Source organism: Amaranthus tricolor, chromosome 2, assembly GCF_026212465.1.
Source record: "Amaranthus tricolor cultivar Red isolate AtriRed21 chromosome 2, ASM2621246v1, whole genome shotgun sequence".
Classification (NCBI taxonomy): Eukaryota; Viridiplantae; Streptophyta; class Magnoliopsida; order Caryophyllales; family Amaranthaceae; genus Amaranthus; species Amaranthus tricolor.
Genome location: NC_080048.1, coordinates 31395817 through 31408254, shown reverse-complemented (window position 1 = coordinate 31408254; position 12438 = coordinate 31395817). Strand labels below are relative to the sequence as shown.

General features: G+C 32.6%; 1 protein-coding gene across 3 annotated transcripts; it reads right to left on the bottom strand.

The window, feature by feature from the left end:
- Window positions 1-5657: 5657 nt before the first annotated feature.
- On the bottom strand, window positions 5658-11176 carry LOC130806284 (transcription factor ABORTED MICROSPORES). 3 transcript variants are annotated; one of them, XM_057671294.1, is made up of 9 exons: window positions 10997-11176; window positions 9557-9659; window positions 9095-9265; window positions 8892-8973; window positions 8236-8304; window positions 7108-7722; window positions 6578-6844; window positions 6314-6490; window positions 5658-6185 (listed from the first exon to the last, which is right to left on the bottom strand). In XM_057671294.1, the coding sequence occupies exons 1-9, from the start codon at window positions 11124-11126 to the stop codon at window positions 5958-5960; spliced, it is 1842 nt and encodes a 613-aa protein (XP_057527277.1). In that variant the 5' UTR covers window positions 11127-11176; the 3' UTR covers window positions 5658-5957. The 3 variants fall into 3 exon arrangements, with proteins under 3 accessions (XP_057527277.1, XP_057527278.1, XP_057527279.1); XM_057671295.1 differs by having other exon boundaries at window positions 5658-6182; XM_057671296.1 differs by having other exon boundaries at window positions 11016-11095.
- Between the last annotated feature and the right edge of the window lie 1262 nt (window positions 11177-12438).

Sequence of the window (12438 nt, the reverse complement as noted above, 5' to 3'; positions counted from 1 at the left end):
TTTAAATTATTATTTATTTATATATTGTGGTATTTGAGTATGTCTTTATATTTAAATTTAGATGAAGATGAACCAGTAAGACAACCTTTTCTGGCAATGCCACCTCCTAGTGGTAGAGTTGTTTCACATGCGTGGTCGTATTTTACAAAAGAACCAACCGACAATCCAGATGTTTTCTTATGCACTTGTCAAATTTGTGAAAGTCAAGGAGTAAAGCCCTTAGTTTCATACAATTTTGCCAGAGGTAAATGCTTTTTCAGTTTTTTATACATACATTATATATTCATATTTTATAAATCAAGAATGTATTAAAAATTTATTTATTGTGTTTTGTGAATACGTGTTAGGTGGTGGTACGAGATCTTTTAACAAACATTTGGCAAAGAAGCATGGAATCACAAAAGAAACTCATGCAGCAAGCGGCAGTGGGACCACAAGTGGAAGCCGACAGTGGGACATTCCCAGCACAGGTATGCCTTTTAAATATAATCGTAATGATATGATTGATGAATTTTCTAAATATGTAATTTGTGATGAATTGCCATTTAACCATGGTGAAAGTAGGGCATACGAGCGTTACACTAGAAAAACTTTGCAACCACAATATAGAGTAATCCCTAGAAGCACTCTTAAACGATGCACAAAAGAAAGTAGGGCATATGGAACTTATTAGATAAGATATTTTGTTGTTCTACCGATAATGCAACCGCTAACATTAAATGTATGGATCTTTTGTATAACGAACCTGCATTTAGTTTTATCCTTGGGGGTAGATTATTACACATATGTTGTTGTGCTCATATAGTAAACTTATCTTGCCAAACAAGTATAAAACAATTAAGTGATTTATTAGATCCAATTAGAGATATAGTGAAGTGGCTTAGAATTGGACAGATAAAGAGACGATATAAGCAATTATGTGACCGTTATCAACTAAAAAAAGTGTATTGGTCATTAGATACTCCTACACGTTGGGGCTTAACCAACGATTTATTAAGAAAAGCGATTGCTTATCGTCCAGTTATAACACAACTTTACAGTGAGTGTACAAATAGCTATATAACTGATGACACATGAGAACTAGCTATAAGTGTACATAAAATATTAGAAGCGTATGACCACGCAACTAAGATTTTTTCATATGTTTACGAACCAAACGTCCACTTAGTAATAAGTGAGTGTATTACTATTTTTTATCATCTTCTTAAACATTCGCATGATGATACTAACCCATATTTAAAGCCGATTCTTGCAGATATGATGGATAAGTGGAAGACATATTTTACCGATTTTCCTTTTATTTATGAAATTGCAACCATTTTAGACCCATGTTTTAAGACAGAAGTCCTTACTAAAGTAATTGGATTTTACTACCAATCATTAGATCGTCCGCCTAGTGATGTACATAATTATGTTGGAACTTGTAAAAAACTTTTAGCAGAACTTTATGATTATTATGCTAGTGTATATAACCCAAGACGTGATACGTCTAGGCGTGCTAGCGTTTCGGCACGTCCTCTTATTATAATTCCGTAATAGCTAACATAATAAGCCAAGATGATAGTTTTGTAGGATCATCTTCTTCTTCACCCTCCACTTCATATTTAGAATTAGATAGTTATCTTAAACATCACTTTGAAATTGACCAATGTAGCTATAATATTTTAGAGTGGTGGAAAGAAAAATCTATAAAATTTCCCATATTATCGAGAATTGAAAAGGATATCCTTGCAATTCCTGCTTCTACGATTGCGTCGGAGTCTGCTTTTAGTGCAGGTAGTAGAGTTTTAGACGAAAAGATATCTCGTCTTGCTCCACATAGTATTCAAATATGTGTTTGCAAGAAAGATTGGGATCAAGCGGAGATTCGAACACAAGGACTAAGGAATGATGTTGATCAAGGCGATGATGATGATCCATGGATGATGATGGATACATCTGCATCATCGTCAGGAGGAGAGTCAACGGAAGCATCTAACCAACCAGATGATGATGACGAAGACGAATAGGATCAATCGGACAACGATAAATCAACATTCAACAACTACAAATAAAAGGTATGACAAAGAACTACGTGGGCTTTGATTCCTTCGGGATACGTAGGCAGCTTAATATTTCTTTGGGTATTAGGTTCAAGTCCATTTTCTCCCTCTTTTTTTATTAATCATCTTTATCGACATTATCGTTGATTCGTTTCTTATTAATTTATTTTTTTCATTCTTTTTAGTAAATATTTTAATAACAATGACAACTTCACAAGCAATGAATTTCGCTAATAATCAAGTAATCATCAAAGGTACGTCCGCAATATTATAGTATTTTTATATTATATTTAAAGGAAAAATAAAAATGGAATCGATGGTCCGACCCGCCCATCCCGCGAGTTGGAACCGCTGGAACTGCCTCATGAACCGCCAAGGAACCGTTTGGAACCGCCCGGAACCGGAACGTTCGAATCAGGTTCCAAATGGAACCGGAACCGGGTGGAACCGGAACCGGATGGAACCGGCCCAACCCGGACCGTGGCCATCACTAATCATACCCTATATCCCACTCAAAGGCAGGTTCTGGGTGAGGTAAGGTGATAAAAAATCCATACTCGTACTCCCTTTAAAGGAGGACTAGAGGAAAGTGGTCTATTTTACCCCCAAAAGAAAAGAGCCTTGCATTAGATGAAATGAGTAACGACAGACAATGTTATCTAAAGAGAAATAAACTAAAGGTTACATAAAAACATAACTAAATAAAAAATAAATAAAAAGATAAAATTAAAAGATGAGGGGGGAATCAAAGAGCCTATTAGCGGTCTATAACATGCATCTGACGTCTCCAACTATTCCTATCCCTAGTTAGGTCTGTGGAGAGGCGCATCTCACTCAGGTCGTTCTTAATTTGCTCTACCCACATTTTCTTAGGTCTTCCTCGACTTCTCTTACCCTCCACTATGATGCTTTTTATCCTTTTTAATTGTGGAGTCGGCTGTCTTTCTTTGCACATGTCCAAACCATCTTAACCTATTTTCACGCATTTTAGCAGATAATGGGGCAACACCTAGTTTCTCTCTAAACTCCTGGTTCTTGATTCTATCCATTTTTGTGTTACCACACATCTATCTCAGCATACGCATCTCTGCTACTTCCATATTTGTTCATGAATATTCTTAACGGGCCAACACTCTGGTCCCATACAACAATGCTGGCCTAATGGCCACTCTGTAGAATTTACCTTTCAGTCTAACCGGGACTTTTTTTATCACATAACACTCTAGTGGCTGCTCGCCACTAAAGCCAACCCACTTGTATATGATGTGTAACATCTCTTTCAATCTCCCCATTACTCTGGATAATAGACCCTAGATACTTGAACTTATTTGTACTTGTAACCACATCTTCTCCAATGATCACCTCTGGATAATCATGTTGCTCATCACCACTAAAGTTGCATTTCAAATATGCTATTTTTGTACGGCTTATGCGTAACCCTTTACCTTCTAAAACTGCCCTCCATTCTTCTAATTTAGCATTAGCCTCTTCACTAGTTTCTGCGACCAACACTATATCATGCACAAATAACATGCACCATGGCACAGTTTCCTAGATAGACTTTGAGAGCTCATCTAAGATGATTGATGATTGCGAAAAGGATAGGGCTTAGTGTCGATCCTTGATGCAAGCCTACTCCAATTGGGAAAGATTTTGTAATCTCAACGGGTGTCTGTATGTTAGTTGATGATCCATTGTACATATCTCGTATTGCTTCAATATGACTCCGCGAGACTCCCTTAGCCTCTAAACTATCCCAGATGATATATCGTGGTATGCTATCATAAGCCTTCTCCAAATCTATAAACTCCATATATAGGTCCTTTTTCCTTTTCCTATATTTTTCCATCAGTCTTCTTAACACATGTATAACCTCAATGGTTGATCTCCCTAGCATGAAACCAAATTGGTGTTCCCTGATAACCACCTTTTCTCTGATTCTCTTCTCTATCATTCTTTCTCATAATTTCATTGTGTGGTTGAGAATTTTAATCCCTCTATAATTCCCACATACTTGTGCATCACCTTTGTTTTTGTATATTGGGATAAGTGTACTGCTCCTCCATTCTTCGGGCATTCTATGTGTCCTCTAGATAACATTGAAGAGGCTTGTTAGCCCTTGAATGCCTTCGTCTCCTAAAAATCTCCATACCTCAATCGGGATGTTGTCTGGACCGACTGCCTTGGCTTGCCCCATTTCTTTGAGAGCTTTACTAGCTTCATTTGTGGTTATGCCCCTGTTTGACCCATGTTTATGTTGGCTTTGGACGTTGGAAGCATGTCCTCTCACCTCCTTTGGTCCCCTAGTCTCATTTAGCAATTGAGAGAAGAACTTGTACCACTTTGTTTTGATGTCATCTTGTCTCAACAAAACTTTACCATCCTCATCCTCCTTTGGCAGCTTATCGAATGGTGTCAGCCATAGCTTTCCACATATGGTTTTCATCTTCACATTGCCTTAGGTAACCCAACACTTCGATCCTGTTTAAGAATGTGGATGTTGCCTCCCCTTTAAGTTTACCCCATCTAATCCTTCGTTTGCACTCTACCTTTAAATCGACAACTTTCTTCCTCATTTTAAAAACTAGAGCTAATAATCGATATTGGGTTGACATCTTCGTGCCCAAAACCATCTTACAATCCCAACACAAGGACCTATCTCCTGTACGAACTAAGGCATAGTCAATTTTGCTATCACCAAATATTGAGCTAGAGTGAATTGAAGTAGAAGTTCTCCACTCTCGTTTCTCACACCTAGCCTAAAGCCACCATGGACTGACTCATAGCTATCCGCTTCTTTGCCTTTGAAGTCTCCTCCTAGAAAAACTTTTTCATCTCTTGGGATAGTCCCCATAAGGTTACTTAAGCAGTCCCTGAAATCAAGTTTCTCCTGCTCATCTAATCTAACCTATGACCCATAAACACTAATGATAGACGTGACTTCTTCACCTAGTACTATTCTAACTAGCATAATTCTTTTATTGCACCTCTGCACCTCGACTATTTTTTTAAAAAGCTGGATTATTGTGATTATAACTTTTTTGAAATATTTGGAAAAACACAAATTATTGCGAGAGACGGTCTCTTCGAGAGACGAATTAAATATATGGCTAAATAGTCTAATTAATACAAATATATGGCTAAGTAGTCTAATTAATACGAATTATTGGACAATTTTAGCTTGTTTTAGGTGCATATAGATGGTTTAACCTCAAACCATCTAATGGAAGTATTTGTTCAACATAAGACAGTCAAATCAATTCATAAATTTAGCTCGTCAAATCAATCACTTTAATTAGCTGTCAAGTATCAAACTGTAGGCCAAACAGCTCCCAATGTCTTAATATATAACGGTGAGAAGTGAACCAAATATATCATTCAGATGAACTTTTTCGTACTATGATATGCATATTGCCGTTATGATTTTGTTATCCCGTGTTTTGTAGGTGTCATGTGAACCAATCCCTTCCTTTCAGGAATCAGTTCAAGTTTTTGGGAGCATATATCGGGCGCGATTCTATTGATAATCAAACAAACTAAGGTTTAGATTTTTTTCGCCATTAGTAACAACAGACAAACAATCTTTAACAAAGAAAAGTCAAAAAGTTTGCATTACTTTGTTTGCTATCAGTAACAGTGAAAATATGAGACCTGATCAAACGAGGTCAAATCTATATTCACTTAATCCATTTTCTTGTGTTGATGATCCATTTCTCTTCCCTACGGTCAATTTAACATTCTGAAAGCATAATTGTAGATGAAGAATCATACAATTATCCTATAAACTCTGATAAAAGAAAAGCTGAACTTCACAATTGAATAAGAACAGCTGAAAATCTGCAGATAAAAAAGAGCTAGCTAACTAATCATAATCTTAACCCTTATTATTTTGCTTATGAAAAAGTAGCCTTAATTTTAGTTGCTAAGATGATGAAAATGGTTATGGAAAGGTCCAATATGAAGGTTGTGAAGCTGGTGCTGCACCACATAATGCTGGCTATTCTGCTGTCGACTATGCTCGATTCCACTGCTATTTTCTGTCGATGCTTTCGCCATTTCCGACCAAAATCCCGCTTGACTTCGCGTTGCCTCCAACAATGAGTCTCTCAGATACTCCGCTTCTACATTTTCATTTTCCCTCTTCTATCACAAATTTCCAAAGATTGTCAGTTTTCAAACTAAAAACTCAGCCTAAAGCTTAAGCCGATGGTTATAGCCTCGGAATTTATTATAAAAGATACAATATTGGAAAATTTTGGTTTATTGCTTACCTTAACTATGAAAACATAGGAGACTAGACTAATGCAACTAGTCATATTCACATTGATAATCTCCAATCCAAGATAGCTTAAAGCCTCCATTAGTCTTACAAAGCCGCCTCGCTTTTGTTCACCAAATACCTTCACAAAGAAATCATTTCCCTCTAGTTGAGCTACTTCTACTTGCACCTGCATTTTCGGGTCAAGTCATTTTCGGGTTTTGTACATGCCTCTCTAGGATGACAAAGAGATAGTATAATCTTCTGAAGTAGTTACCTCCATTTGTTGTGCTTTATCACTAGTTACCTCCGTTTGATGATCAAATTCTGGCTCGAATCTAGACCCGTGTGGATTTGAGACTTCTTGTAAGAAATTTGGCTGAGGAAGCTGGTGAAGATGATGCTGTCCATAATCAATATTTGTGTCATTGTTGTGATCTTCATCATCCGAATTCCTTGCAAGCTCATTTTGAAGATCCTTTTCTTCCTTTTGTAATTCTTGCACATATTTGATTGCATCTCCTAGTATTGAAGCTCTATCCAACTACACTTTTACAAGGAAATAGTCAGGCATCCTACATCAAGTAATGGGCTGAGCTAGCCCACTTTTCAGCCCAATGAAAACGACCTAAGTCAAGGGGAATCTAGACCCAACCTATTAGTATTGACTGTTTAACATATAACACAGAAAAATGACAGCCGAGTTGATTTTGTATACATGTAAAGATACACTATATTAATATTATGAAGTCGCTTTGACCTAAATTAACCCGACTAACACATGCTTGTTCATACACAAAATTTTACCTTGGAAATTTTAGGGACTATAGAGCGAAGAAGGTAAAGCCTCTCGTTAAGCTTCTTCCTTCTTTTCCTTTCAGCCATGAGATTCTTCGATTGTGGGCCTTTTGTGGGCCTACGACGATGATACTTTGAATCTTCCTCATCATCAAGTGGATCACTATCTGATACAGAGTCAGCCCGGCCCATTTCATGCTTTGGTATTGGGCCTTTCTCATCAATTTGCTGTTCATTTATTGAATGATCCATAACATGATGCATATTATGCATACTATTAGCATTATTCATCAGTTCCTCAAATACATTTTCAGCCTGAAATGAGTCATTTCCTCCCTGGAGAAAATCATTCCTAGTAATTTTGTTGGTCTCAGAAACATAATTAAAATGTTGCATGAAATTCATAGAAGATTGAGATTCATTGCTGTTAATGTTGATAATTTGATCCGTAATTGTGTGATTAGCATTGTTTTGATCAGATAATGTGGGATTAGATTGGAGTTCATTGATCATGTTCATGGAGAAGGTGTGGATCCCATTGCTTGAACTGCTTATTGCTGCTTGCTCCATTAATGTAGTGCATTGAGTTATAACATAGTCTATCACATTTTGATCTTCATTCATCTTCAAAACCCATTATAAAACAAAATCTGATTAAAAATAATGCAGAAAATTCTTAAAATTTAAATTAAAAATATGGGAAATTCAACATGATAACGCTGTGTTTTCGACTTTTCCACTTTATAGACAAATATTTTTTTAATTCATATGGTGACCTCCACCTTTCAACTTTTTCATCTAGTAGACAAAACGTAAAGTTCTTTGTTAAATTAAATACTCATTTCAAACAAATTTTTGAAAAATGTGACATAAGGGGATCGCAACGTTTGTTTTTATGAAAAAAATCGGTCATGGTGGTAATAATAACATAAATTTTTAACAAACATCTTAACATTTTGCCTATCATAAGTGGAAAAGTTAAATATTTAAGATCACCATACAAATCAAAAAAATATTTATTTACCACGTAAAAAGTCAAAAACTTAAGATCACTACTACATAAATTTCTCTAAAAATATTGTTTTTAAGGGGGATAAAAAAGGAATATGAGGATATTATATAGTTGGTTATTATTACTTGTTTAGCAGCAAATAGTTCAGCCATTCCTCCAGCCACTGGGACAAGAACTTTGGTACCAATATTTACCTGTTAGGAGTGGACAAATTTACATTGAAACTTTAGTTTTCTTGTTTAAGTAATTACTAGTGCAATATTTTTACACAAAAATTATTATTAATGTGTGCCGTTTTGTAAGAGGCGTTTAGATCGAAGAAAAATATTATTTGCTAAGATTATTTGATGTTTTAAGAAAACTAATTTTTAAGGGAAATGGAAATGATGTTTAGTTTTATTAGTGAAAAAAACTTTAAATTTAGTAAAGTAAAAATAGAGATGTTGGTAATGGAGAACCGAGAAAATAAGTTTTGCTTTAATTTTTTAGGAAATTGTTTATAAAAAATAAAAAGGATAAAATGATTCTTTTCAACTCTAGTTTTTCATTTTAAATCTCTTGTCGAATAATCAATAAAAAAAGGACAGATAGGGTTGGGTGGGAAATAGTTTACGAAAATGCTTTTCAAATAATATTTTTCCTCAAACCAAACCTCACCTTAGACCGAGTCAGTTTCTTAGTATTGTTGACTCATGATTGCATGAAATAATTTGCATTCTATGATATTGTAATGGATTGTGCTTATTTAGTTATTTAGCCATGTAATTGAGGCATTACTTACTTGATCATTGACATTTAAATCAGAAACATTTGAGAAGTTCAGCCATTTAGGCTGATTTGTTATTAAGATCTCCATGTTAATCCTGTGTTATAACCCAAGTTATTTCATGATATATTAGTATTAATTAGAAGAAAAACACCAAAAAAAAAAAGTTATTGGAAAACAAATTAAAAAGAGAAAGAAAAAAAAATATATTTAAGTACCCATCTAAAGGATAAGAAGAGGGCAATTGAGAAAGTAATTCACAACTCCTTGTTCTTGGGTGTTGAAGCATCATATCCCTACATGGAAATAAGAGCTCTTCACTAATATTATTACCATTTTCTATGCTATTTTCACTTCCAGCACAACAACAGTCCATAAACTCTAGAAACCTGAAAAAAATATAAATTAAATTAAATTATAAGTACAAAAAATAAAATGAGATAGTTATTCTTAGATCAATTATAAGACCTTAACCATCAGGTTGAGTTTTTAATTGAATTGGTTTTTTAACATGGTGTTAGAAGCCAATGTGATGAATCAGCTTAACAAAAAGCTAAAACTAATAATTAAAGCTTCAGAATATAATATATACTTTAGGGTAACATATTTATGTTTGGCCAACTATTTACAAAATAAAATCAAAATAATTATATAATATGGTTGTAAAAATGATCAATTACCTTTGATCTTCACTTAATCTCCAAAGGATACAATAGTCCCATGTCTTGGAGTTTACTAATTGCCTTAGCCTATTCATAGGACTTGACATCATGCTCATGTTCACTTCATCATCAAGACAATGAGTATTAGCTTTCTCCCAACAAGTTTGCTCGATAGGCAGTAGAGAAACGATTAAAATTGTATGAATTGAAAAATGAGAAAAATGTTTGAAAGAAATAAAAAAAAATAAGTTAAATGAGTACATTGAATTAAATAAAAAGTACTATTTTTGTTTCTTTGTAAACTTTTCATTTGATTTTTAAACACTATTCATCATTCACAAACATAGTCAAATGAGATCTTCTTTGATTAGTCCCAAAATAAAATTTATTAATATCTAATTTTTATAATTTCTAATTATACACAATTCGAAATATTTAGTATAGTATTAGGGCATTAAAAAACGTGTCTAATGAGACATTTAAAAACAAACAGTTATTTGACAAGTTTATGACATGAAATAGGAGTTTAAGCCATTAAATATATAAATATTTTGTTCATGATGTCAGACTGTAGCAATCAAATGTCATGTAAAAAGTTTCCAATAGAAGTTCTTGAGCACAAAATTTTCAACCCGAAATCTAAATTATTAAAGGGGAGAAAATTTCGACCAAAAGAAGTTGTAATATATTTTTGAATTTGTATATTAATTAAACATGTAATCTATCAAAATTTCTATAGTTTGAATGTTATATTCGTACTCATTATTGGTTTTGACAGTGGTATTAAATAATCTGAATGGTATTTGAAATTAAGTGTAATTTAGGTAGAAAAATCTCTTTACAAGTTTAATGATTATGCTCATTTTACTTAATTATCTTATTTTCATTACAAAATTCGTTCTATGACATTACCTTTTGAAGATGGGTATTAGGTGGTATTGAAAATTGCAAATAAAAAAACGTTTTTATGATATAAGTTTCATTGTTATGGAATATAATAATACATTTTATGAAAATTTACAAAATAAATCATTCTTATTAACACCATTAAATAATAATTACCAATAACCAAACAGCTCGTAAATACTTCAAGAACTTATAGCTTTGATGACTAAATTCATCTTTGTACTATGCATGGAGGTTTCGAGAGGAGTTGCCACTTTTCTTACTACAAATAGATTAAGTGAACTATAAAGGCCTTGAGAAAAATTTTTTTAATAAGATTTTCTAAGTTATGCACCAGATATATTGGATTAATTTTTTTTATTTTACGATAAAGTTGATGATAAATAACAATAAAATTGGGCAATCTAATTGAGATATTTCCTTGCACTCATGTAAAGGGAAAACAATTATTTTTTTTTTGAAACATCAAGTATTACCCTAAAAATATAATTGATGCAAAAATAATTGTAGAAAAAAATAATTAAAATTAAAAATACTTTTAGAAATATATACCTCTCAAAAAAGGGTGTACCTTTTTGCTCCTTTGATGACTTCGTCCTTGGACAAAATCAAATATGACATATAAAATAAAAGCAAACCAAGAACAAAGTACAAAGCAAATTGTATGAAAGCAAAGATCCATGCAATAAGCTAATAATTAAACTTAAGATGATAGTATTAAAGATGTTTAAGATCAATTTCCTTACATTCGAAATTGATTTAATCTCATTAATCCATTTCTATAATTAATTATATTATTATGCTAAGAAATGGGAAACAAAGAAGAAAAAATGAAGAAATTCCTTCATAAAATTTAATTTAAGAAAGTATATATAGGTAGAAATTAGCAATGAAGGGCGTTTCTGTTAACTTGGTAGGTGAGGTGTAGTGTAGGCGTGAAATAAGGAAGTTCCATAATATAATATATTTGTATTAATTAATTTCAAGGTTGGAAGATTAAATAGATGTAAATGATTTGCAAGAAATAATATAAAGAAGAGAAAATTGATGTTATAATATGAGTGGGATGATTTGCATGAGCAAAGATGGCGCAACTGCCTATGTTTAATTTATTCATTTATTTTTTTTCTTATTTAATATTACTGTGAAATTATCTTATTTCCTTGAAATACTAGGATTATACCCATGTTATGTACGGTTTTCGTTCAAAACTTATATATATATATATATATATATATATATATATATATGTATAATATGTTAATTTTGAAGTTATATTAATATTATTGTGTTCTGGAAAAAATGGGAGGTGTGAAATTGCAAGTTTAATATTTATTTTCAATTTTTATATTATCATATACTAAAATCCAAACATTTTCATTTCTTGAATTACATACTAAGATGACCATGTGTATATTCCCTGCAAAATTACATTACAATTGATGTAAGAAACAAAACATTTAGTAAACCTTGATTAAATTGTAGTAAGTAATGAAGGCTTGAATTGTAGTTTTATGAGATTGGAAAAAAAAAAGATAAACATAGTATTATAGGAATAATTAGTGAGAGTAAAGCTTGTTAATTGGTTGATAAATTTCATAATTCATTTTGTTAAATAACAAAATAATTTACCTCATCATCCATCATGATTATGTGTAACACAGTTCCTTTATCTTGTCCTTTACCCATATCTTCCATTGATTTCCATGTATATATGACTTTAGCCTTAATTTAAAACAAATACTTTGATTCTTTAATAAATTTTGAGTTGTGATTTGAGCAATATTTTAAGTGGTATCTAATATTATCATGTAATGAATGTATAGTTGTTGTGGTATAATTACTCAATTTTGTACCTTATAATAATAATACTAAATGGTAGTATCAATAATACTAAATGTTGGTATGAATAAGAATTATATTGCTATAATAATAATCATCAATATAGTAATATTGCATTGTGAAGAGGAAAAGAATCAAAATTAACGGGAAGG